Genomic DNA, 27,274 nt, shown 5'->3' with positions numbered 1-27,274 from the left:
TCCTCAATGACACTGTGCAACAGACTAGCTGTTTGGGCTTAGCAACGATTGGGAATTTGAATTTGCCTGGTATACCTGTCCCTTCCAAATTGAACAATTGGCAGCGATATATTAATGCCACGTTTAGTGAGTTTACACACTGGGTCCAGAATGGTACGCTTAATACTTCATTGATGCATCCGGGCGGGTGGTTGTTATGGCCCATAGACACTAATGGGTGTCATCAGCGTTTTGTCACCTCTTCAGGGTGGGTTCAGGACTAGTAGGGCAGACCATCGCTATATATCACCAGAACATGCTGATATCATTACTACAGACAGCGTGGGGAAGCTTTGTCAGCAATGGTTGAAGTCATCCACGCTGGATGCAGTTAAGTCACATCTCACGTTACTGTCTAATGATACTGACTTACAAGATTTTTTGTCAGGACCACGAATGCCGCGGAAGAGGCGTTTTCTATATGAAGTATATAATGAGATTTGGAAGCTTTCACAAAAAGAGGCAGCGGCCCGTTTAAGACCAATTGATCAGGAAAATCTGATACAGGCTTTGTCTGTTGTGGATAATGGGATACATACCCTTTCAGACCGTGTTTATACAATTGACAACATCGTTTCCTCTGCTATAGACATTATTAAATCGGATATGTCTTCTTTATATCATGGGCAGAGTCAGACACGGTCCATCATGCAGCTGGGTTGGACTCTACAGACCTTGAAGGCAGGTCGCGTTCCATGGCAGCACATTCGTGTCAGGGAGATATTTATTTCTTTTAATTTGACTCGTCAACAACAGCTGATGGCTAAAAAGGAAGCGACATGTTATGTTAAATATTGAAAAATTGGAGAAACTGCCTTTTACGGTTGCTGAGATTCCGTCAGCTGAGTGGTTGATTCATGGGGTTATTAATTTGCCTATCTCCACTCTGCAATTTACTTCTTGTTTAAAGCACATTCCGGTGGGTAGATATGAACGGTTGGGAGACAGTTACATACACGAGGTGTGGGAACTTCCCTTTCTGTACAGATGTATTAATGGTTTGAGGGAGGTTTTTCTTAGCGGTAGCGAATGCGAAACTTCTGTCAGCCATTCCATGGTTTGTAAACAGCTGTCCTTGCACGGGGCATGTAATGCCTCGATTGCTAACTTAGCTTGTTATCTGAAGGGAGTTCCAGTCCCAGTAATTAAAAACACTTTCCAGGTGCTTTCTAACGGCAGTTACGTTATTCTTAACAGTGAGCGCTGTTGTGGCATGCATGCCGGAATAGTTTACGTTGTCGTTGTCACCAAGGCCGTTATGTGCTGCGAGAATGTGTTGTTTCCCCCCACTCAAATTAGGGAGGTAGCGGACATCTGGCCTCATATATTGCTACTGCCAAGGTAAATTTCGACAAGTTGAGTTGACTAAAGGCTCTATTGTTTCAAAAGCATGTGGTCCTTACATCTGCTAGCGAGACCTACGCACTTCAAGTGGCAAGGTCATCTGCGGAGATACAGTCCCTTTTGAATACTAACTTTCCGAGTCACTTTGGTGAACTCGTGGGATGTATATTTAATGCGTCCAGCACAGCTGGAATTGCATATTTTTTCAAAGCCGTTGGTGTTGGCTTTGCTCACACCTTCTCTTCAATATTCGGTTTAATACCTTCGGCTATTCACTCTATTTTCGGAAGCGTTTTTGGGGGTTTCCCGATTACTTTGGCTTTATTGGCTGGGGTTTTGTTGTTGCTGCTGTTCTTCCGTAATGGCTGTCCCGCCGCGACGAGATCCCATATTGGCGCTCCCATCAGCGCAGCTGTGTCGTGAACGCATGATGCAGCATTTGTGACTGGTCTCTGACATTCCGGCCAGTTTTGGATTGTGTGCAACCCGTGTTTCGGTGCCTTTGGTGCTCGTTTGAACATGCACTGGCTCTCTGTCTCTCACTGCAGCGCCCCTCAGTGGTCGATACTGATTTGTTGATGTTCCCGATTAGGGCTCATTCACGGACTTGTGCACTACGGTTGCGTTTGCTTCGTAAGCCAGTTTATGAGATTCCCTTCCTGGAGGAAGATGGTGTTGTCTCATTCATAGGCCCTGCACGGGGTGCCGCCCTGGATGGTTTTGGGGCTTTGGAACGCACCTGCTCCATGATACTTTTTGGTGTGGATCTTCCGATATTGACATAGATCGAGGTGGAGGAACTGCTGCTTTCTATTGCTTCTGTCTGACAATTGGATTATTTTTTGATGACATACAAATTGGCATTATGTTGGATTTGGTTTTATCGTCACATGCTTCCCAAATTTATGACTTTGTTGTCCTCTGACCTTGTCGAAATATCTGTATTATTTTTATCTGGGGCATACTTTTATGTTATTGGAACCACTAGCTACCGACCAGGGGAGGGTGTAGTGTGGTCAGTTTTACGTATCCTTTGCGCATTAGCTTCAGGCTTTAGGCCTTTGTGCATTTTGCCCTGGATGTATTTTATTCCTTTGCTCGCAGCTTAGAGCCTTTGTGCACTTTGCTCTAGATGCTTTTGTTCGGCTTCGTACTGTTATTTTTCAAATAGCCAGTTCTACGGTCTTGTTTTATTTTTTATATCACACTGTTTAGCCTACTTCAGCACTGGAGTTCTCCATAACACATTCCTGTTCACTCTGTGCTTCAGTCAAGGATAAAGTCTGGTACATTGCCGATAGATGTGGTAGGAGTTTAGTCTTTGGCATTCCTGCGTAGGGACATTTTGTGATCACGCTGGCATGTTAGTTATAAAAACACTTCCTTGTCCCAATACACGCAAGGGGGAGATTCCGACCAGGGAACCACAACTAGACGCTGACTGCCTCGTTGCAGATTCTGAACCAGATCACAGACCTTTGTTCAGGTATGAGGGCTGATGTCTCCCCAGGGATTCAGAAAGGCAAGTTAGAAGCTTAACATGCTGTGCTCGAAATAGAACTAGCTGAGAGAGAGTAGAAATTGTTAAACACCATGATAGCGTTGTTCTTCTGTTTCACTCTCCTCGTGACTATTTCAATCCTACTGTGTTGTATGGTTCTGGTTATTGCGGCTCACGCCTTATTATCTAAAATGCAGTTGTTTTATTAAAACAATATATATAAAACGTATACTGCCTTTGTCATTTGTATATGGGATCATAATGTAAATGAGAGAGTTGGTTTGGATCTGAGTGACCACGACTTCCCTGAGAAGTTCCCAAGATGTCATGCGCTCGGCTGCCCAATCATCTCTGCCTCTTGGGAGAAATGAGGCACTGCTAGTTAGCCAGAGCAAAACCGGGTTTAGGGTGACAGAGGTCCTTCCAAGTGGGTCCGACTCAGTCCCCCACACCGTGAACGACACTCATTTAGGATAATGAGAGCCCACGCGACAGTAGTAAGCTCTCTGACCCCAGAGAGCTTGCTCAGGAGACGGATTGTTGGTCAGCACCAGGGTCTACAAGAAGGTATCTGGGAGGATCACCACAAGGGAGGGCAGGATCCCTATCAGCAGAAGGAAGGGGGAGGACAAACATAAAAGTAAGGAGTTCTGTGAAAGGCCCCAAACTAGTTCCCCGGGTCAGGATTCCCATCCTCCTGCTCAGAAGGAAAAGATTGTTCCCTGTTAGTAGGGCTTCAGGGAAGGAAGCCCCCTAAGTGCTATGCGTGCCAACAGGAAGGGCACTTCAAGGGGTATGCCAAGTGTCCCAAGCGGGCACAGTCTCCACTCCCTTCCCCCCCCCCCCCACCCAGTGGGCAGTCACTGGGGTCGGCTAGTGTAGTGCTTGGGTAGGAGTGTCTCCCAGATAGTGTGAGGGACAGAGTAGAGGTAGTTACCCTAGTGTCCCTGGGTGACAGAGATGGTACAGAGGTCCCTCATGCCTAGCAACACGAGGAAGTGTAGGCAGCAGGTCACCATCAATTGGCAGAGTGTAGAGGCTCTGAGGAGTACTGGAGCCAGCATTGGAACTGTTAGATGTCATCTGGTGTCTTCAGAGCAGGTATTCCCCGATGTTGTCCAGTAAGTTATTGCAGCAGACAACCATGAGAGTTACTACCCAATAGCTCTGGTTCCTTTTGAATGGAGAGGGCTCCTGCCTTCCTTGAAGGCCACTGTTGTGTGAGAAAATCCATGCATCTTTGCTACTGCGTCAGAAAGATCGAGGCCACTGAGATCAACATGACACATCGTTTCCGCCTGCTCCCCGCATTTTTGACATTGACGCAACCAGCGTTAAAGTATTTTAGCTCAGCAGGCCCAACTGGGTCCCTGTAGCTTGCATGCGCTCCGTCACGGTCGGCCTGAACTTTTGTTTTTGTCCCGATCAGTCATGACCAGATAACCCCTGTTGTTGCTTCTTGTTTCTAAGTGCTACTTAATAGTAGTTCATTATTTAAAAATGCACATCTCAAGTTGAACTTATTGTATTTTCGTCATTTTGGTCTTGTTTTATTTACTAAATCAAGTAATTTCTTCTAACCAAGTGTGTGTGTGTTTTTTTATTTTTTTTTATTTTTTATTTTTTAGGTGTGGTGTTTTCACTATTCTACTGATTTAAAGTGTTGCACAAATACCTTACAAATTGCCTCCTAAGTTAAGCCTGCCTGCTTTGGGCCAGGCTACCAGAAGGTGAGCACAGGATAATTATGGGTGTGTTTGTGACTTAACCTAACTAGGATTGTGGATCCTGTTTGGACAGGGTGCATAGCTCAGCCAACCAACCAGAAACCCAATTGCTAAAACCTGTAATCTCCTCACAGGTTCTCAGTAACACTAGGCACTCCCAGACCATGTGGTAGAATCCAGCCCTGGGCTCCCTACATCGATGGCATTCTGGGGACGTTGCAGAGAATGTGTGTTTATTACGTTGTGGTGTCATGTAGGCCTGATGAGGGATACTTGAACTGTGTGAAACAAAAACATAGATTGTGGGAGACCTGTTTCACATGTTGAAGCACCAGGGATCAGCGCTTGTCCATCAATCGTTACAGGAAGACATTGTCCCACCTAGTTCGCGCTCCTTCAGTTATCCTCAAGTGAATAGAGGACAGTGCTTTGTACAAGACCGAAAATCCATGTTTTGTTCTGCCACCAGGCAGGAGTGTGTGTAGTGTCGGTGATTGGGGTGGGTTTGCCTCACGTAGACCTCATGTGTTGTGAATTATGTGTTGTATGGTGTGGTATGTCAGAAAAGGACCTGCCCCCAGACCATAAGTGTCCATGACGTCCTGAAACGGAATGAGTGTGCCATCATCAAAAACATTTTCCCAGGTACCCAATCTAAGTTCATTTGTAGTTGATGGATTCTTTAAAGAACCTTGTTTTTCCTTTCTATTTTTATATGTGATGACATAGTATTGATGTACTTGGGAGTCGATGATGTATTGGGAGTATGGGTTCAGCCTGCATTCCATGAAGCATAATATATAAAATTTCGGCTGTGTATTGAGATCATCTGAAACTGCTCTTTTTTTTTTTTTTTTTTTTTTCATTTTACACCAGATTACCTTCCACGAATAATGCAGTGACCTCATAATGCATGAGAGACAATCTAATGTCTTAAAAAAAAAAGTTTCAGATGAAAGTAGCACCCATACAAAAGTGAGGCCGAGGAGTGTAGACACAGAGACATTGTATAAGTATGCATGCTGGTAATCTCCCCCCTTTAGTGTTATGTTAGTTGTGTGGCTCCATATGAAGAGGTACAGACTTAGCAACATTTTCATGTAAGTCCTGTTTTTACTCCAAAACGAAATTTTGTCACTAAACGACCCGTGTCCTTATCATGGCATTCAGTCACCCGCTATAAAACATTGTTTTTTTTCAGTTTGGCAAAATAACTTAATTCCAAAAGGCCCATTTCACATCTTTGATCGTTTTAAGACAACAGAAGTGTTCAGCATAAACCATGGAAATAGAAGCAACCAGCTTAGCCTGACATTTAATGTGAAAACAGTTCCAGTCATGGGAAGAATAGGAGCGTGCAACTGACAATTTTTTTTACCCTGCAATTGTAATTCTTTCTGTCAAAAGCCATGTCTCCTTCTGACTTCGTCTAACTATGCTACTAATGTAACAAAACGCAATGTAACCACCATGAGGTTTATATGTCCGGTATTAAGATTACGTGTGGCATAACAATCTATCTCGTTTAAACACAGACATTTCTACCTCAGTGTTTTAATTATTTGCCACTGTGCCCCTACACATCAATCGAGAGGTAAGCTGCTGCAAGCACATTGCCACAATGTGCTACACCAGGGCATAGTCTTATTATTATCTTTATCTTTTATTCTGGCCACTCCCAAAATGGCAGAACCCTTCTCTTGGTGTGTGGACCTTGGCAGCCCACCATAGAGGTATGGCTAATTGGAGGAAAAATGGATTGGCAGGTCTTCTCCCCACCCTGGCCCGACTTTTACCTGTCCATCAGAACAAAAGAACAGCCCTCCTTGTGTGTGTCCACCACTTGCCCTTCAAAGGTAGCTTCCCCTTTAAAGCTTGCCTTTTGGGCTCACAGCCTATTTGAACTTCCTTCCAGGGAGAAGTAACACCTCTTCTAATGGCATGCCCTTTGTATTCCTTCTTGAGTTGTTTGCACCTCCCCCTCAGAGGGCAGAAGCTGTCTCATGGTCAGCAACCATAAATGTTCACTGGAAAGCTTAGGCAGCAGAATGGCAAATTTCTAAAGCTGTCATTTTCTTAAGTTACATTAAATTCAATGTGGGGTTTAATGTAACAATTCTTTTGATACCTTGAAATGCCAACTTTAGTTGTCCCACTTTGAAGTTCAGCTGAATTGTCAGCTTGTAACCTTGTACTTGCCTATAGGGCTACGAGCCTTGGGTTTTTTACTGTTACAATATATAAAAACACATGTCCTACTTTTTATTACACAGCACCTTGCCTTAGAGCTTGATAGGCCTACCTTAGGGGTGATTTGCATATATTAAAAACAAATATCTGGACTTTGTCATTAGTTTAAATGGCAACATTGATGTTGTAATCTATGCCTCCCATGGAATCTTTGCTATGTGGTTCCAGCTGACTACCTGGGTGCCATTAGAATGGTCACCTCCTGGTCAGTTGGAGCTGTTGCTTAGACTGGATTGTAGTGCCCCTTGTTGGTGACATGCTGGAAGTTACTACTGTTCCTGCATTTTGTGCGCTGATTCCTTCAACTTAACAGTCAAGGTAGTAATTGGAAAACTGCCCTGTGAGCAAGAAGTGGCAGGCTGGGAGCCTTGCTTTGTCACATTCGTGGTGGCTTCATAAATGCTGCAGTCCACGAGGGACGCTTTCTTACAAGTCCCTTGTGCCCCTCGTGAAATATACTGGGGATTTATAAGCATGTTAAATTGTGGCAATTGTGGGTGAGCCAACTTTGGAGTGATCAAGGAAAAAGATGCATTTCCTCCCAAACTTCAAGATTCCTGTAGTTCCTATTGTGATGGTGAGATACAATGAAGCAGATTCTGTATAAATGTTTATTTAAAGAGGCTGTAATTGTTTTGATCAGACCTTTCATTACAAACTGTCGGCTTAGGTTCTGGCATTGGCTTAGCTTACCACCATCTCCTGGCCCAAAAATATGGATAGTCTCATTTGATGTGAACAGAGAAGACCTTGATGAAATAGTAAGGGAATTATTTATCACTAATTACCCTGTTGCCAACCGGCTGTATTCCAGATCGGAGAGTGTAGTGTGGAGTGGACTAGGTTGCACCAGGAGAGAACACATCTGCAAAGGGTGACTTTGTGAACTTGAGTTCACATGGTGGGAGTGTGGTCACAAATTGGTAACCAGAGTACCTTAAATGGAAGATCAGACATATTTAACTAATAATTACCCTCCTTCTAAACCAATGCCTATAGAAAGGTGGTCTTCTTGTAGGATTTTTAAGTTCACAGTGACAAATGTTTTCTTTCATGGCCCTAATTTTATGACATTGAAGCACAATTCATGTTCTCATTTTTCTTTCTTTCCAGTGCACAGACCTTACCTATACAGATGCAGAGACATAGTAAGATCAAGCAAGCATTGGCAGGTAAGAAGATCTAAATGTTTCCTCAGAAAATATGCTTTTTATTTCACACTCTTCTAATATTATGGTGTGTGGTGGAGTCTTGCAATAGTTTCCAAGTGAAGCATGACATATTATTGCGACAGAGTGCTTCCTTTTCTTCCCACACAGGTCCAAGTGCATATTGTGAGAGCCAAATCCTTTGGAGTATCTTAGCTGAACAGTCTGAAGTGACCTACTTTTGAGGATGGTGGGAGAACCTTTCATGGGTGCTTTGGGAGAGCTGTACATTCAAAACTAGTCTGAAAACTATATCATACATGAGAGGCAAATGTATAATATGGACATATACTTCCATCAAGGAGCTCTGGTGACATAAACCACCAAGGCCAAAGGCCAAGTGGTTTGTGAATGTCACCAGAATCCTGCGATGGCAGTTTAGGACCATACTACACGTTATGTGTTATGTATTTTTTTATTTTATGTTGTTGTTCTGGGATACTTTGCTTGAAAAAGCTGTTTTCTTCAATGTGCAGTTAACAATGCACACTGATAGGAATTAAAATGTTTATATTTACCTTCCATGAATAAGTTGTTAATAAGACATTGACAATGGTGAGGGTCATTGTATTAATGTGACAGCACTCAGTTGGGAGTCGTTACCTGCGCCACCTTCAGAGGTGGCTCATATTATTCAGGTGGCACATGAGAAGGCCAGATCTGACCTCGATGAAATGTTCCTGTCTAGGGCCCAGAAATTTGCCTGGGTGGAGGAATTATTCAGATCCGAATCTGAAGAGCTAACCATGTCTGAGAAAGATAACAGCTGTCAGAAGTTGATGATCCCAAAGATGACAATCCTTTTCCTCTTTTACCACAGAAGTCTGTTACAGAAGCATTCAAATTGACTTTACCCACTGAAGACTCAAAGTCTAACATTTTAATAGAACATTTACAGTTCACCTCTGAGGTTGCTAATCCTTTGCTCCCTTGTAATCTAACTCTACTGGAACCAATCCTGTCACGTCTGGGAAAATTTAGGGAGGAAGGGTCCACCACATTCCACCACATTTTCATTAATTGGAAGCTGATCAAGGCGGACTGTTGTGCCATGCAGTTTATCCAGAAAGCCCATGCCCTGCCCTTCCTGTCCCTCCCTCTTGACAATCCTCCTTCTGCCAGGACGTGCTCTCTGGCCTTTGCCTTGATTCTGGAGAAAGAGGTCCTTGATCTGCTGAACAAATGGACCATAGAGGTTGTGCCTCTGGAAGTAAAGGCCACAGGATTCTACTGTCCTTACTGCCTAGCCTCCAAGAAGGACTGAAGTCCGAGACCCATTCTTGACCTCTGCATTCTGAACTTGCTCACTAACAGGACACTTTCAGGATGTGTTCTCAAAAAGAGGTTCTGTTGGCCTTGAATGCACTGGATTGATTGGTGTCCTAGGACCTCCAGAACTCTTGCTTCCATCTAACCCTTCACAGACGTTACCGGCAGTGCTTAGCCTTCTTGCCAAGATGGTTTAAACATTGATGTGGCCCAGTCTGTTACCCTTCTGACTTTTCTTTTCTCCCTCTCATTCCCTTAAGGAGGAGGGAAGACTTGGGAGTCTATCCCAGGCATGTAGTCTCATACTACATAGATGACACTCGACAGAACAGTGGATGACTAGCTCTTTGTAGGCTTTGCTGGAGCCACGAAAAGCAAGGCCATTTTAGATTGGGTCACCCTATGTATCAAGACCTTCTATTCCTTGGCCAGAAAAAACACTCGCACGCTTTTACCCACTCCACTAGGAAAATAGCTTATTCGTAGGGTCTCACCAGAAGCATTCCAGTGGCTGTCATCTACCTGGTGACCACCTGTTTACTTTGCCAAACATTACTGCCTCTCAGCCTAAGCAAGCAGTGACGGGTACTTTGCCATGTCTATACTGCATAGATTTCTTAGTTAATTGGCTCTACTGATTTCCACCTCTTATTGGGTATTCCTTTGAGACTTTCTTAATGTGAGGAATCTACAGTGAAATGTATCCGTCAGAAGTAAAAGTTCTTTCCTTCAGTAACAATATTTCTGGTGGCTACTATCAAAGAAAAAATACACTTGGGTTAGCTCACAGAAATCGAACTCATGTTTACGAAAAATAGCCAGCAAACCTCAAAGGTAAGAATAGTGGCAACAGTGCCATTTTAATGGACCAGATATTCGCCCCCTGGCCAGTTGGAGATTGTAATGTTAAAATCCATACATTCAGTTCTGCATTTACATACTTTTACTCAATGTAAATGAAGGCAGAAAGGAACTTGTGATTAAGTGATACTTCAGATGGGCACTAATGGGCTCGTGTCAGGCTCTTCTCTTGATGAACCTTTGTTCTGTTTGCAGTTTGAAATCTTAGTTCAATCAGCCTCCACTACATTTGCAGCGGTATTCAACAACACATTATTTGCTGTGTTAAATTCCCATAATTCCTGAAGGTCCTATGTCAGTCAACTCAACTTTTCATCCAACCAGTCCCTCACTTCAATTTGTACCACCAAATGCAAAAGTTAATTCACATCAGTCAGTACAGTCTGCAAACTTTAGTGTCTTGTCAGCGTCTTGTCTGTCTATTCGTGAGCTTCTGTTTGGCACTCTACTATCAGTTACTTGTGTGTTGCCGCTGCCCTGTTTCTGATTGCATCCCTGGTCCCAGGAATATGACCAACATGGGTGAAGCATCCAGGAAATCCTCCTCCCTGGGGTTTTCACTTTCTTTTTCTTTATCTTGGGGTTCAGTGATATAAGGAAATAATTAGGGAGGAGGACGAGCAGTAGGAGCACAGCCTCTGACTGTTTCGAAGTTGGCTTCCTTGGTGTTCTAGTTTCTCCTGAGTCTGTTTCATACCACGGACCTGAGATTCAGGTTTGTTTTTGTTAGCTTCTTCATGCCAATGCAAAAACGCTGACCATTGTCGTCTTCTTCTGTAAGTTCCCTAACTGTTCTAGATTGAAAGTACTATGACCAGGAAAGTATTCTTCCCATCCTGAATAGTGAGTCCCACTTACTGTATATGAAATTTACACACAACTTTACTGTACTGGTGATATAAAACATGGGAAGACGTCCCTTTCTGTATGGGCTCAATTGGTTTATATTTAACTGCCCCATCATTGCACCTTCATTTACGCACAGTAAACAAGAAAGGGTTTGCTGGCCTTGTGCACTCAGGTTTGACTCTTTTACTGCTCAAGGCCCATGGCTTCTTTGCTTGGCTGCTGATTTATGCAGCTTTTATTATCTCTGCCGCTGAACTTCCAACATACCTTTTGCTTTGCTCAGATCATGGTAATATGTTTACCCACTTTGCTTTAATGTACTTCTGGCTATACTTTGAAGGAGGTGTGAAGCACATGCTGTATAGTTTGTTTGCATTGGGTGGGTGGGAGGAGTGGGTTGGTGGCTGGGGTAAGTTTGCACTACTGCTAACACCTGTGCTATGTTTATTAGTGGAGCTTGGCATAACAGTGTTTTCACTATACAAAACCAGAATTGTTTGCTTTGTAAGTGTGGTTTTTAGATGATGGATGTGTAGTAATTAAAAGGTATTCAGGTGAATACTTTCCAAATTCTGTTTGAGTGGTAAAGAACATGACTGCAAATGTTCCTTTTTTGAAGGGTGCTGACCATTGTAGGCGTTAACTACTATCTCTGCTGTGCATTACCAGTGCTTAATTTGTAAAAATGCGCCAGGGCCCTTGTCGGGAGGCCACTGCAGCTTGCACCACCAACCGTCATACTTCTACAAGTCTGACAATTTAACCTTTTGATATAAATTAAGAAGGACCATTACCTTCCACCCAAGCTATTCTTATAACATAGGGAAGCAGATTTTAGTCAGTTTAATGTGTATGGAATTATTAAGCAGCTGTTGTTGTGCTCATAACAAAATTATTCAAACAATGCCACCCTGTGTCAGAAGTTCCGGCGTTGAAAATAAAGTTCTCGCCCTGAGCACCAGAAACCACCGGCTCAAATTACACACTGTGCATTACCATTCTAAGTGGAATCTTCCCTCGGGCTGTGTAGTTCAACTGCATCGTTTTGCTGAGAACCTCTAGAAAACCTTCAGTTTCCCAAGGCATCAAACTCCTAGCTGCTTTTCATGGTAGAATTAAAACCCCTGTCTCTGCATTCTTTTTGATTATTCGTTTTTTTAAATTCTTTTCAATGTGCCTCTTCCTTATGATGCCTACAGATTGCGCCTCTACAAGTCATGTCATTCATTTGTTCATTGAAATCAGTTTAGAGTCAGACTAGCAGACTTGCTCCAGTGGCCTATTGTTTAATTTGAGGCTTCCCCATCATATCCTGTTGCAATGTTAGACTAGCCTTTCAAGCCAGCTTGAATGACTGGTGTTTGACTGGTTTTATTGATCATTGCCCACTCCACACACTCCCTTTCAAGCTGGCCTGCCTGGCAGTGTCATACTACCTGAAAGGACAGTCCTACCTTGTCTGTTTACAAAGTTATTTTGCACCATAGTGCATTGTGGAATGTAGGTCGTTCACAGTGTGAAATCTCTAGATTCACATGCTTTCCACATTTCTACCTTGTAGTGGTTGGGTCTCCAAGCGTTCTTTTTGGAAAACTTGTGTTTTGTGAGCAGGCATCATTATAGATGGAGCCTTAATACTACTTCAAGGTATTGCTCCAAAATTCCCCTGCGCTTGCCAACCATCTAAGCTTCTATTTTTTTTGCCATTGGGCACAGAGATGTATCAATAGAGCTCCCAAAGAATTTAAGTCCCTCGAAAAGACCTCAAGAGACTCCCAAAGCAATTGAGAAAGTGGTTGAGATAAAGGCTGTAGTGAGTTTTTTGGGGTTTTGTAAGGGGTTGGTGTTTACCATAGTTGGAAAATGGTAGTTAGCCAGCGTGAGATCATTCAGATTCTTCTGCACCATTTTAGATATGAGCAAGCTCTTTAAATTTTTCCTGAAATGCCATAGCAAGTTCGCCCTCAACAAGCATCTGCTACACATGTTCTGTGTCCCAAAGGACCATAAGTCAGAGAATAATTGTGCATCTTTGCTGTTTAAGCTCAAGACTTTTGTCCACTGAGACAGCATACTTTCGAACACATTGGGCGACTGTTAACATGCCTGGAAAAAGTTAGGAAAGCGGAGAAGGGGTGCTCCGTCAGTGGAGGAGGTAGGTTTCTCCAAAGAAGTTGTCAGGGTTGCTCAAGGGGAACACAGACTCAGACCTCAAGGAATTTTTACCAGAGGTCTAGGAACACTTTAAAATCCAGATACTAAGCCTACAGTGCCCCATATTTAAAAGCCCCTATAGATATGAAAAGAGAAGGCATTCAAGCTACCACATAAGACACCAAAGGCTACAAAATCAGGCCCTTTACACTGAAAAACCCTGTAGTTTGAGGAGCTAGAGAGACTTCCCATACTACTGAGCAGGAAAGAGCATTGGTAAAGATTTGCCGAAGAGTTGCCTCAGCTTCTGAGGACTATTGAGTGTGAAGGGGAAAGGAGAAACAGGATCCTTCAAAAGGATGTCCCAGGGGGACAGGAACATTTATGACATTGTTTAAAGAAAAAGAGGGCACTGGAGGAAGAGACTGAGAACTTGATAAGCAAAAAGAAAACTTTCAAAGACTCTTCTCTTTGCAGGGACCCTAAGACATTGGGGTTTAGGAAGCCCAGGCAGGAGCTCGAAACACAAGAGCAAGGACAAGCACAACATGAATTGGAACAGGACGCTGAGATGAGGGAGAGAGAATATCCTTTCACTCAGCCTTATTAGGAGGACATAGGCTTCCACACACAAGAGAAAGACACTTTGGAAAGTTGTCAAGGTAGCTTCTCTGCAGGGAGACATCACAATATATTCCACCTACCTCAAAGTGGTCAAAAAGGTAGATGACTATATGGGTTGAAATGCAGGAAGAGAAAGAGGACACATGTTTTCTATTCAAAACACTGAGCCTATCGACAAGAAAAATGAGTTCCTCCTTCCCATGCTAGCAAGCCTAATCGAACAAGGGAGAGTTGTCTTCTCAAAACCAGCAGCTTCCCAGGCAGTGATTCCGCTCAAAGATGGGAAGTATAGGGCATCTTTACAAGACCCACAGTCTACTCAAGGACATGTTGCAGCAGAGTTACAGGTCTCCACTGCAAGGAAAAAAGCCATGTCACCAGCATTCAATGGGCGTCTACCAGACAAAGTGAGCAAAAGATTGACGGCAATGGGTAGGAAAGTGGAGAGCGTGACTGCCAACCAAAGGCAGATAGCCTACTCTAATACTTTCCTAAATAGACATGCACTCCAGCACGAGGAGGACATTGAAGACCTTATGTCATACCTTCTAGAGGAGTATCGTAAGAGGGTCAATGCTATTGTTGAAGGCAAGGGCATTGCCCACTCCAGTGGGCCTGAGGTATGGATTTCCGTATGGGGTTGGAACGACCCATTTATATTGCAAGGGGGTGCCCCAAGAAGTATCACAAAATATGGGCGGCGGCATGGGGGATTCTCTTGTGGCCGATTTCAGATTGACCATGGACGACTCACATCTATGCTGGACCCCAGCTGGACAATTTATGACTGGAATAATGCTCCTTGCCGAATGGGAGGATGGGGGAGGACTCTGGCTCTGTAAGTGCTGCCTATATTATTGCCTCTATCCAAGACATGCTATGTACTAACATTGATGGCTTATGCTGCTTTGAATACTGATGCTTGCTCTGCTTGTGGAGGGCTTAGGAGCCCAGTTGTAAACAAAGGAGAAAAGTTAATAAAAGGTTTATATAAAAAAAAGAAATCTCTCTCCTGCCTAAAGTTGGCCTTGGACTCAGGAGACACAGCAAGCAGAAAGCTCCCTACTGACACAGCCCTGAGAAAGCAGGCAAACCTGTGTATCCGAGGGTTTAAACCAGAGGCCCAGTTGAATATTGTGGATATGCCCAGAACAGGAAACTACCTCTTCAGTCCAGGGGTGGACCAAACTCTGGAGACAGTGAAAAAGGCAAACAAGACCGACAAGGCCATGGGGGCTTCACTGGTCTGCAGCCTTTTTTTAGAAAGGGAATTACATATGATGGGAGATGCCACGGGAGCCCAGCTTACAGTACACAGGCCTAAAGGCAGACTCAGAGTAGTCAATTCTCACAGTCCACCCAGGGGCAACAACTGCAGTTAAAGCCCTTTTTCTAGGCAGAGAAAAACCAAGAGGTGTAACTCCTTCAGGGGCTCCCCCAGGTTCGTTTAAATCACTGTCTTGCGTCTCCTCCCCTGACCTAGCAAATACAACACCTGTATGTGCGAGGGGAATAAAGGACTTCTTAAACAACAGCTAGTCCGTTACCACAGACAAATGGGTGTTAAACGAGAAATGTCCTTAACAATGCGTCCTTAAGTGCGTGGACGTTTCCCACGCAAGCGTAACCACGCATGGCTTTTTTTGTGCCTTAACCAAGCATGTGCTGAACTTCACATATGCGTGGTTAAGGCACAGAAAAAGCTATGTGAGAGGACGCAGTAGTTTGGTTGGGGCAGGGGTGAAGGGTCGGTTTGTGGGATGCAGGCTATTTTTTTGGGGGGGGGGGTGAGGGTTTAGTTATTTTCTTTTATTTAGGGCTTATAGTGGGGGGTGGGGTAGTTTATTTTTAAAGGAGTTGGGGAAGGTTTAAGGAAGGGCGGGAGGAGGAAGGATCAGTAGAGGACGCAGTGAGGTAAGTGGTTGGTCGGTAGGTTGAATTTAGGTCTTAGGGTGGGTGGAGGGTGTCTCAGTACTTTAGTTTAGTTTTAGGGGTGGGAGGTTTAATTATAATTTTTTTATTTATTTTTAGGGCTCAGGGTGGGTGGGGAGTTTGGGGTAATTTAGTTTTTAGGTGTGGGGTGGCGGAGTCGGGATAGTGTTTTTTTGGGGTGGGGCTTAGGGTGGGTGGGGTCAGGATAGTTTATTGGGAGGTTTTAGGGCTCAGGGAAGGTGGGGGTGTCGGGTAGTTTGGTTTTTAGGGGTGGGGGTCAGGGTTTTTTTCTTTTTTGGGGGGCTCGGGCTGCTTCAGGGGTTTGGGGTAGTTTATTTTTTAAGGGTGGGGGTGTGTTTTTTTTTTTTTTTTTTTTTAAGGGCGGGTGGGGTGTCGGTGTAGTTTAGTTTTATGGGGCAGGGGTGGGAGGTCAGGGTAGCTTTTATTTTAGGTTTCAGGGTGGGTGGAGGAGTCAGGATACTTTAGTTTATAGGGACGGGGTGGGAGGGGTTGGGGTTGGGATAGGGTTTCTTTTTTTCTGGGGGGGTTTTTCGGGCTCATGGCTGGTGGGGGTTGGGGTAGTTTTGGGCCTCAAGGGGATGCATGACAGAACCACGCATGCCGTTTTGCTTGCTTTTCCACACATACCTTTACTAGGCATGCTTTTACAACTCAATTAGTTGAAAAGGCAAGCCTGGAAACGATGCAGTCGTGGATCCGACCGCATTGTTAAGGCATGTGTTCTGGCATACGTGGCTCCATCATACAACCGTGTTAAACTAATAAGATACTACTGTTGTATAGCCTTTGTACAGAAAATGCCTACAAAGCCACCAAAACAATAAGGGTACAAGAAAGTACAATTGCAAGTCCTGCAAGCAGAATTGCAAGAACTGCTGCAGAAGGATATCATGAATATTGTTCCTCTTTAGGAAGGACGCAGAGGAGTGAATTCTGCTTATTTTCTAGTTCCAAAACAAGACCTGACTATGCAGTCTATTCTAGATCTAAGATTTGTAAACAGGTTTATAAAGATGCAGTGCTTCCAAATGACAACCTGGCAAGAAGCTATGCCACTGGATCCTGTCATCTGTAGTATCTAGAGGACATCTATTTTCCCATCTTCATTTTCCTGGCACACAGAAGATTGCTTAGGTTTGTGGTGAAGGGGATACATTATCGCACTGGTCTTTACCAAGGCATTAGCAGTAGTAGTAGTGCATCTCAGAAGGTAGATAATATTCATCTACCCTTATCTAGATGACTGGGTGGTCAGTTCAGGCATATTAAACGGTGTCAATGCCACCTGAAAAGGGTGGTATCCCTTTTACACTAACTGGAGATTTCAGTGAATTGGGGAATATCATCTCCCATTCCAGACCTAAAGAACACTTTATTGCAGGAGGACCTGAACACAGCTACAACAGTGGCCTACACGACTCCAAGGAGGGTACAAGAAATGCTAACCAGAATCACATTTAAAAGGCATCACCATCTCTGACAGTGAGAACAGTAATGAAGCTATTGGTGCTGATGGCATCCTGCGTTCACCTCATTCTAAACACAAGACTATACATGAAAACGGTTCAGGAGTGGTTAAACAACCAGTGGGCACAATCAATCGAAAAACCGAGAGGATCTACTGATTGTACCAGCCAAGATCAGCAGGGAAATCAAATAGTGAAATGCAGAGAGCATGCTAAAAGGGAGACCATTCTCTGCACCCTTCGAGTAGTTCATAACAGACTCCTCCTACATGGGCACCCTCAAAATAAGGGGACTGTGGTCCACACAGGAATCAGCCAAGCACATCAACAGCTTGTAACTTACAACCCTTTTCCTAGTACTGAAAGCTTTCCAGAGCCAGGTGCAGAACAAGTCAGTACTGATACTAACTGGCAATGTGATAGCAATATTCTGCCTCAGCAGACAGGGTGAAACAATTATCTCACCTACTCTCATAGCTAGTTCAAGAAATTGAAAATATACCATTACCGTTAACATCACACTGATGGCAAACCATGTCTCAAGAATAGAAAATCAACATGCAGAAGAGTTAAGCAGACAAACTTGCTGCGGTCATGAGTGGGAGCTAAAATAGTCTACAAGATGCGGACTTCTATGGTTGGGGAATGTCACAAGTAGATCTTTTCGCAACATTAGAAAATGCAAAATGCTGCTTTCATATCCAGGCACTTCCAACCTCTATTTCCTGGTAAATGCCCTGTCGATAAGCTGGTGCAGGATATTTGGATACACTTCTCCCCAGGTACCACTAATTCCAGCAGTTCTAAGGAAATTCAGACCATCCAACATGGCATTGATCTTAATAGCCACTAGGTGGCCTAGGCAGTCCTGGTTTCAGACCTAGTAAAAATATCAGAACAGTAGTATATACAAATCCCTAAGCACAAGGAAGCTGGTGCAGCAAGGGTGGGTCTCTATTCAATCCCAGGGGAACTTCAGCTGATGGCTTGGTTCCTGAGGTAGCTGAATTTAGCCCTTTACACTTACCTGAGGAAACACTACTCATTATCCGGGAGGTAGATAGCCCACTGACCATCTAGAATGTGCTATGCTGTCCAGTGGAAAAGGTATCTAGTATGATTCCTTAGTTAACATGCTCTGGGAAAGCATTCGTCAGAAAGCAGTCCTAGTTAGGTGCCTCACCCACTTAACTTATTGTAAGCTGTGTTTTGCCTCACTAAGGGTACATTTATCAGCCGTTGCAACTTATTTGAGAGGACTGCTTGCTAAGCAAATATTCTTGATACCATAAAAAAAAATGCAGCAGGCTCCGAGACAACACATCAATCCCTATAAGTGCCCAGTAAACCACTATGAAGAGAATAATAACTACTAGTATCTGTGGTGTGCAACTCCACCAAGGCCCCTGCTACAAAAAGGAGCCTAAGGAGCAAACGGAAATACCCCAAAGTTACAAGACATACAGGGAGTGCACCACTCCAAGGCACTAAGTAGAATGCAGTAAACAGAAAGCGTCCAAAACTCCTATAATAATGATGGTACAAGACTTCTGTCGATTTCTTTCCGAAGACCTTTATTGGCGCAGAAAACTTGTTGTGACATGGAGTACATTGAAAAGACACAGCCAACGCGTTTCGCCCTTTCCCATAGGGCTGGAAAGTGACATACAACAATGGTATAATAATAACACAAAGTACAGACCATACTAACATAAAAGAATATTATAAGCACATACATATAGCAAACGGAGCAAAAATTATGTGAAAAATAAATAGTGTAAAGATACATCAATGTTACAAAAAAGAAGGAAAAGAGGTACGTAGGTGATATATTCATCTTCGCAATTGTAAATGGTCAAGGGAACCGGCAAGGAAAAAGAGTCCAGAGAAAAAAAGATGGAAGAAGAGAATCCGGAGACACAGCGTGAAGAGACGTGAAAAAACGTGAAAAAAAAGTGAAAAAGCAGATTCATCAAAAGGGAAAAGTGTACAAGAAATGTAACAAACTCAAGAAAAGAACCCTGTACCCCGTGTCAAACTTCAAATTGTGGTCTAAGGACAGTGTGAGCTACTAGAGTAAAATCAACATACCTAAATAGTATCCAGTCGAACAAAGACTATTGATATTTTTGATGTTCAATTGCACAGAATTGTGTAGTGAGCCTGATAGGGAAACCAAAAAATAAATAGAAAAATGTTAAAAAAATGTTTTACAAAATTTGTAAACACTAGTACATGTAACCAAGGACACTAACTACCAATCCTGTATATTGGGACAAAGATACTGAAAATATCATGAGCTCCCATAAGGCGAGTGAAATTGTAAAAGAAGGGGGGGGTCTGACGGAACTAATTAAAGTTTGTGTGTCAATAATTAGTCGGGAAATAAACATACTATAAGAAGTTTATTGCGTGCCCCCCAGTAATTATCAAATAGGTTACCCCGTAGAAAAGACCCACGAGGCGCCCCCTAGAGAACGATCTATAAGTAAATCCACCAATCCAAAGAGAAAAAAATAATACCGCTCGTGGATAGAGCTTGAAAATTCTTACCAAATTGAAAAAGTAAGTTGAAACACGTAGGGTGAAATTATATCCAAGGCCGGAGGATATTGACAAGAAAGCACCAAACGAAAGACGGGCCCGGCCGTATGCCGCCCGTTTCGCTGAGTATAAACGAATTCCCTGCGGCAGCTGCAGTGTTTTTAAAGTAAGATGCCGAGTCCCGGAAGTCCAGACGGGCCCGGGAAGCAAGTATGAACACAAACGATGGACTGCATATGGCAACCATCGTATGTCGAGCATACGCAACGCTGAGAAGAAAATAAAGAAGGACTAAGAATGGCGGCCATCTTAGTAGTAAGTAGGCAGCAAGAGGATACAGACCGGATACCAACTATAATTACGACCAAGTGAAAACTGGAGAGAGTAGAAGAATGGGAAAAAGAAGAAAGTAGGTAAAAAGAAAAAAGAAGAGGAGAAAACAGGATAGTAAAGACCCAAATAAAGGGAGTGCATAATAGCCAAATAAGTGTATATTTGACAAATGCTGGCCCAAGTGAAATAACATGAATAGTGTTTCCAAATACCATAAGGAAGAATAATAAGAAATAGTAATCATACAAACTTATAAATAATCAATGGATAAACCTATTTACAAAACGGATTAATAAATAAGTCAAGTAAATGGTTATTGACAAATCAAGCAGCAATGGGCAAAATAAAAAGATTTCGGCCATACAGGGGTGACTGTAGATGCAACATAGATAAGGGTCTCGCGCATATCATTCAATAATCGTAATTGTGACTTATATAAGCTCACGAGACAGGTATTGGATGAACATCCATTACAAAAATATACATAAAAAACACAACATGTATTGGACTAATAGTATCATATTATAAATAATAGTGAAATTCGTGATCAGTGTTATGGCCCAACTCCACTGCTCGTAGGCGGCATATCCAAGCTGCCTCCCTTTTACGCAATTGTAGTTCCCTATTCCCTCCTCTAGGATGTTTTGTGATGTGGTCTATCCCTTGAAACCAGATCGAATTGTCATGAGGGTGAACCAGTGCCATATGCGATGTCATAGGGTACCTGCTGTCATTGTTCTTGATGGCACGTATATGTTCCTGTATTGTGTGTTTGAGAGGTCGTATGGTACTACCCACATAAACTTTGTTGCATGTGCACCCTAATATGTAAATCACAAATTTGGTGTTACAATTAATAAAACTTCTAATGGTGTGTGTCCCAGTGTTGTTATAGCAAAAAGTTTTGGATTTGTCCAGACCAAAGGCACAAACATTACATTCACGACATTTGAAGAAACCATAAGGTTCTGTAGGGAGCCACGTCGTTGCACTGGGTAGAGAGACATAACTAGGGCAAAGTTGATCCCTGAGTGTCCTCCCTCTGCGGTAAGTGATCTTAGGTGTTTTGGGGAGAAGCCCTTTAAGTCCCGGCAGGTCAGTCAACAAATGCCAGTGACGTTTTAGTATTTTGTAAATATCCTGACTGTGAACGGTATACTGAGTCACAAAAGACAAATGTTCAGTGCAGTTTTTGTTCCTACAAGATTTTGGAATCAGAGTGTCCTTCCTTAGTGTTCTCATAATTCGTTGCTCTGCTTTGACGAGAGTCTTGTTACTATAGCCTCTTTTAATAAATCTCTATTGGACATGTTTGATTTGTTCAAGGAATTTATCATCAGTACTACAATTACGTCGCACCCGTGTCGTCTCACCAAAAGGGATATTGTTAATTACAGAAAGTGGGTGCGCACTGGTCGCATGAAGAAGACTATTACAGGATGAGGATTTCCTATACAGAACACTTTGTATACAATTGTGTTGTATAAAAAATCTTATATCCAAGAAGTCAGTGGTATCTTTACTGTGATGTAAGCTGAGTTTTACATTATAAGGATTGTCATTGAGGAAAGCATGATACAAGGTAAGTTGTTCAATGGTCCCATTCCATATTAAAATGATATCATCAATATACCTTCCCCAGAATACAATAAATTCAGCCCAAGGGGAGGCATCTTTTCCCCAGGCATGCATTTTCTCAAACCAGCCCATAAACAGACATGCATATGAAGGGGCAAATTTTGAACCCATTGCGGTCCCTTGTATTTGTTGGAACCATTCAGTATTATGCAGGAAGTAGTTCTTAGATAAGATGATGTCAATCATTTCTAAAAGCTTCTGGTTATGGGCATAATGGTCAGCCGTCCGGGTGTTGAGATACAAAGTAACTGCTAGTATACCATAGGTTTTTTGGATACATGTGTATAAACTATTCACATCCATAGTAACGAATAGGAGATCATCAGACCAAGGAAAGTCTTCAAATTTATTGAGGATGTCTTTACTGTCCTGTATGAATGAAGGTAAATTACAAACCAACTTTACGCAGGCCAGTGATCAGGTTGAAGTCTTTGTAGATTTATTTAAATTTACTCGTCATCTAAAATTGAAGAATCATTTTTCCTCCCTACATGGGGGACTTCAAAACAGAAGTCTCCCTCCACATCAGGTCGTGATTATATCCAGTGAGGATGCTTATATAACAACTGAACTAATATCGGATCTATATGATATACAACTCTTGATGTCTTTACAAGATGGTGGTGAAGTTAGTATCGAAGACATCAGAACTGACTTAGGAATCCAGGAAGATCTCAACTTAACCAGTGGCTTTAAATTACAGTCCAATTCTATACCAACTAATACCCATAGTATTATTGACTTGTTTGCCAACAAGGTTACATCGGATTTATACCAATATTTAAATACGTGTAAAATTAACTGGCAACAAAAGGATAATTTGTCAATATTAGAGCGTAAGGCCCTTACTAGCCTTAAAACTGATCGGTCAATAGTAATTCACGAGGCAGATAAAGGAGGCAATGTAGTTATTATGAATAAGTGTGACTACATGGAAGAAATAAATAGACAGTTGGCGGATACTGCTTGTTATAAGCACCTAACCAGTAATCCGATCTGTGACTTGACAGATTATATTAATAACAAACTATGGGGGTGGCATGAATCGGGCCTGCTTTCTGATCATGAATATAAATATCTGCTTGTAAAATATCCAAGATATCCTTGTATATAGAATTCTTCCGAAAATACATAAAGAAGGGGACTTCCCCCCCCCCCCCAGGGAGACCTATCAAATCGGGTATTGACTCTCCCACTGAGCGGTTATCGGAATTTGTGGATTCTTTTTTTACAAAAGTTTGTTTGTAATTTACCTTCATTCTTACAGGACAGTAAAGACATCCTCAATAAATTTGAAGACTTTCCTTGGTCTGATGATCTCCTATTCGTTACTATGGATGTGAATAGTTTATACACATGTATCCAAAAAACTTACGGTATACTAGCAGTTACTTCGTATCTCAACACCCGGACGGCTGACCATTATGCCCATGACCAGAAGCTTTTAGAAATGATTGACATCATCTTATCTAAGAACTCCTTCCTGCATAATACTGAATGGTTCCAACAAATACAAGGGACCGCGATGGGTTCAAAATTTGCCCCTTCATATGCATGTCTGTTGATGGGCTGGTTTGAGAAAATACATGCCTGGGGAAAAGATGCCTCCCCTTGGACTGAATTTATTGTATTCTGGGAAAGGTATATTGATGATATAATTTTAATATGGAATGGGACCATTGAACAACTTACCTTGTATCATGCTTTCCTCAATGACAATCCTTATAATGTAAAACTCAGCTTACATCACAGTAAAGATACCATTGACTTCTTGGATATAAGATTTTTTATACAACACAATTGTATACAAAGTGTTCTGTATAGGAAATCCTCATCCTGTAATAGTCTTCTTCATGCGACCAGTGTGCACCCATTTTCTGTAATTAACAATATCCCTTTTGGTGAGATGACACGGGTGCAACGTAATTGTAGTACTGATCTCCAACAGAGATTTATTAAAAGAGGCTATAGTAACAAGACTCTCGTCAAAGCAGAGCAACAAATTATGAGAACACTAAGGAAGGACACTCTGATTCCAAAATCTTGTAGGAACAAAAACTGCACTGAACATTTGTCTTTTGTGACTCAGTATACCGTTCACAGTCACGATATTTACAAAATACTAAAACGTCACTGGCATTTGTTGATTGACCTGCCGGGACTTAAAGGGCTTCTCCCCAAAACACCTAAGATCACTTACCGCAGAGGGAGGACACTCAGGGATCAACTTTGCCCTAGTTATGTCTGTCTACCCAATGCAACGACGTGGCTCCCTACAAAACCTTATGGTTTCTTCACATGTCGTGAATGTAATGTTTGTGCCTTTGGTCTGGACAAATCCAAAACTTTTTGCTATGACAACACTGGGACACACACCATTAGAAGTTTTATTAATTGTAACACCAAATTTGTGATTTACATATTAGGGTGCGCATGCAACAAAATTTATGTGGGTAGTACCATACGACCTCTCAAACACAGAATACAGGAACATATACGTGCCATCAAGAACAATGACAGCAGGTACCCTATGACATCGCATATGGCACTGGTTCCCCCTGATGACAATTCGATCTGGTTTCAAGGGATAGACCACATCCGACAACATCCTAGAGGAGGGAATAGGGAACTACAATTGCGTAAAAGGGAGGCAGCTTGGATATGCCGCCTACGAGCAGTGGAGTTGGGCCATAACACTGATCATGAATTTCACTAATACAGGGAGTGCAGAATTATTAGGCAAATGAGTATTTTGACCACATCATCCTCTTTATGCATGTTGTCTTACTCCAAGCTGTATAGGCTCGAAAGCCTACTACCAATTAAGCATATTAGGTGATGTGCATCTCTGTAATGAGAAGGGGTGTGGTCTAATGACATCAACACCCTATATCAGGTGTGCATAATTATTAGGCAACTTCCTTTCCTTTGGCAAAATGGGTCAAAAGAAGGACTTGACAGGCTCAGAAAAGTCAAAAATAGTGAGATATCTTGCAGAGGGATGCAGCACTCTTAAAATTGCAAAGCTTCTGAAGCGTGATCATCGAACAATCAAGCGTTTCATTCAAAATAGTCAACAGGGTCGCAAGAAGCGTGTGGAAAAACCAAGGCGCAAAATAACTGCCCATGAACTGAGAAAAGTCAAGCGTGCAGCTGCCACGATGCCACTTGCCACCAGTTTGGCCATATTTCAGAGCTGCAACATCACTGGAGTGCCCAAAAGCACAAGGTGTGCAATACTCAGAGACATGGCCAAGGTAAGAAAGGCTGAAAGACGACCACCACTGAACAAGACACACAAGCTGAAACGTCAAGACTGGGCCAAGAAATATCTCAAGACTGATTTTTCTAAGGTTTTATGGACTGAGGAAATGAGAGTGAGTCTTGATGGGCCAGATGGATGGGCCCATGGCTGGATTGGTAAAGGGCAGAGAGCTCCAGTCCGACTCAGACGCCAGCAAGGTGGAGGTGGAGTACTGGTTTGGGCTGGTATCATCAAAGATGAGCTTGTGGGGCCTTTTTGGGTTGAGGATGGAGTCAAGCTCAACTCCCAGTCCTACTGCCAGTTCCTGGAAGACACCTTCTTCAAGCAGTGGTACAGGAAGAAGTCTGCATCCTTCAAGAAAAACATGGTTTTCATGCAGGACAATGCTCCATCACACGCGTCCAAGTACTCCACAGCGTGGCTGGCAAGAAAGGGTATAAAAGAAGGAAATCTAATGACATGGCCTCCTTGTTCACCTGATCTGAACCCCATTGAGAACCTGTGGTCCATCCTCAAATGTGAGATTTACAAGGAGGGAAAACAGTACACCTCTCTGAACAGTGTCTGGGAGGCTGTGGTTGCTGCTGCACGCAATGTTGATGGCGAACAGATCAAAACACTGACAGAATCCATGGATGGCAGGCTTTTGAGTGTCCTTGCAAAGAAAGGTGGCTATATTGCTCACTGATTTGTTTTTGTTTTGTTTTTGAATGTCAGAAATGTATATTTGTGAATGTTGAGATGTTATATTGGTTTCACTGGTAATAATAAATAATTGAAATGGGTATATATTTTTTTTTGTTAAGTTGCCTAATAATTATGCACAGTAATAGTCACCTGCACACACAGATATCCCCCTAACATAGCTAAAACTAAAAACAAACTAAAAACTACTTCCAAAAATATTCAGCTTTGATATTAATGAGTTTTTTGGGTTCATTGAGAACATGGTTGTTGTTCAATAATAAAATGTAATCCTCAAAAATACACTTGCCTAATAATTCTGCACTCCCTGTATTTATAATAATATGGTGCTATTATTCCAATACATGTTGTGTTTTTTATGTATATTTTTGTAATGGATGTTCATCCAATACCTGTCTCGTGAGCTTATATAAGTCACAATTACGATTATTGAATGATATGCTCTTGAGACCCTTATCTATGTCTCATCTACAGTCACCCCTGTATGGCCGAAATCTTTTTATTTTGCCCATTGCTGCTTGATTTGTCAATAACCATTTACTTGACTTATTTATTAATCCGTTTTGTAAATAGGTTTATCCATTGATTATTTATAAGTTTGTATGATTACTATTTCTTATTATTCTTCCTTATGGTATTTGGAAACACTATTCATGTTATTTCACTTGGGCCAGCATTTGTCAAATATACACTTATTTGGCTATTATGCACTCCCTTTATTTGGGTCTTTACTATCCTGTTTTCTCTTCTTTTTTCTTATTACCTACTTTCTTCTTTTTTCCATTTTTCTACTCTCTCCAGTTTTCACTTGATCGTAATTATAGTTGGTATCCGGTCTGTATCCTCTTGCTGCCTACTTACTACTAAGATGGCTGCCATTCTTAGTCCTTCTTTATTTTCTTCTCGGCGTTGCATATGCTCAACATACGATGGCTGCCATATGCAGTCCATCGTTTGTGTTCATACTTGCTTCCCGGGCCCGTCTTGACTTCCGAGACTCGGCGTCTTCCTTTAAAAACACCGCAGCTGCCGCGGGGAATTCATTTATACTCAGCGAAACGGGCGGCACACGGCCGGGCCCGTCTTTCGTTTGGTGCTTTCTTGTCAATATCCTCCGGCCTTGGATATAATTTCACCCTACGTGTTTCAACTTACTTTTTCAATTTGGTAAGAAATTTTCAAGCTCTATCCACAAGCGGGGTATTATTATTATTTTTTCTCTTTGGATTGGTGGATTTACTTATAGATCGTTCTCTACGGGGGCGCCTCGTGGGTCTTTTCTACGGGGTAACCTATTTGATGATTACTGGGGGGCACGCAATAAACTTCTTATAGTATGTTTATTTCCCGACTCATTATTGACACACAAACTTTAATTAGTTTCGCTTGACCCCCCCCCCCCTCCTTTACAGTTTCACTCGCCTTATGGGAGCTTATGATACTTTCAGTATTTTCAGTATCTTTGTCCCAATATACAGGATTGGTAGTTAGTGTCCTTGGTTACATGTACTAGTGTTTAAAAAATGTTTAAAACATTTTTCTAT

At 42.4% G+C, this 27,274-nt stretch overlaps 1 protein-coding gene across 5 annotated transcripts in view; it reads left to right on the top strand.

The window, feature by feature from the left end:
- The window catches only part of DTX2 (deltex E3 ubiquitin ligase 2), a 357,713-nt gene that overhangs the window by 182,357 nt on the left and 148,082 nt on the right, over positions 1–27,274 (top strand). For all 5 annotated transcript variants that reach the window (XM_069226713.1, XM_069226715.1, XM_069226711.1 and 2 more), the window contains exon 4: positions 7,975–8,033. In XM_069226713.1, the coding sequence (XP_069082814.1) occupies positions 7,975–8,033 (59 nt within the window). The remainder of the gene's footprint in view (positions 1–7,974; positions 8,034–27,274) is intronic.

This window comes from Pleurodeles waltl, chromosome 3_2 (assembly GCF_031143425.1).
Source record: "Pleurodeles waltl isolate 20211129_DDA chromosome 3_2, aPleWal1.hap1.20221129, whole genome shotgun sequence".
Classification (NCBI taxonomy): Eukaryota; Metazoa; Chordata; class Amphibia; order Caudata; family Salamandridae; genus Pleurodeles; species Pleurodeles waltl.
This window is presented reverse-complemented; position numbering and strand designations above follow the sequence as displayed.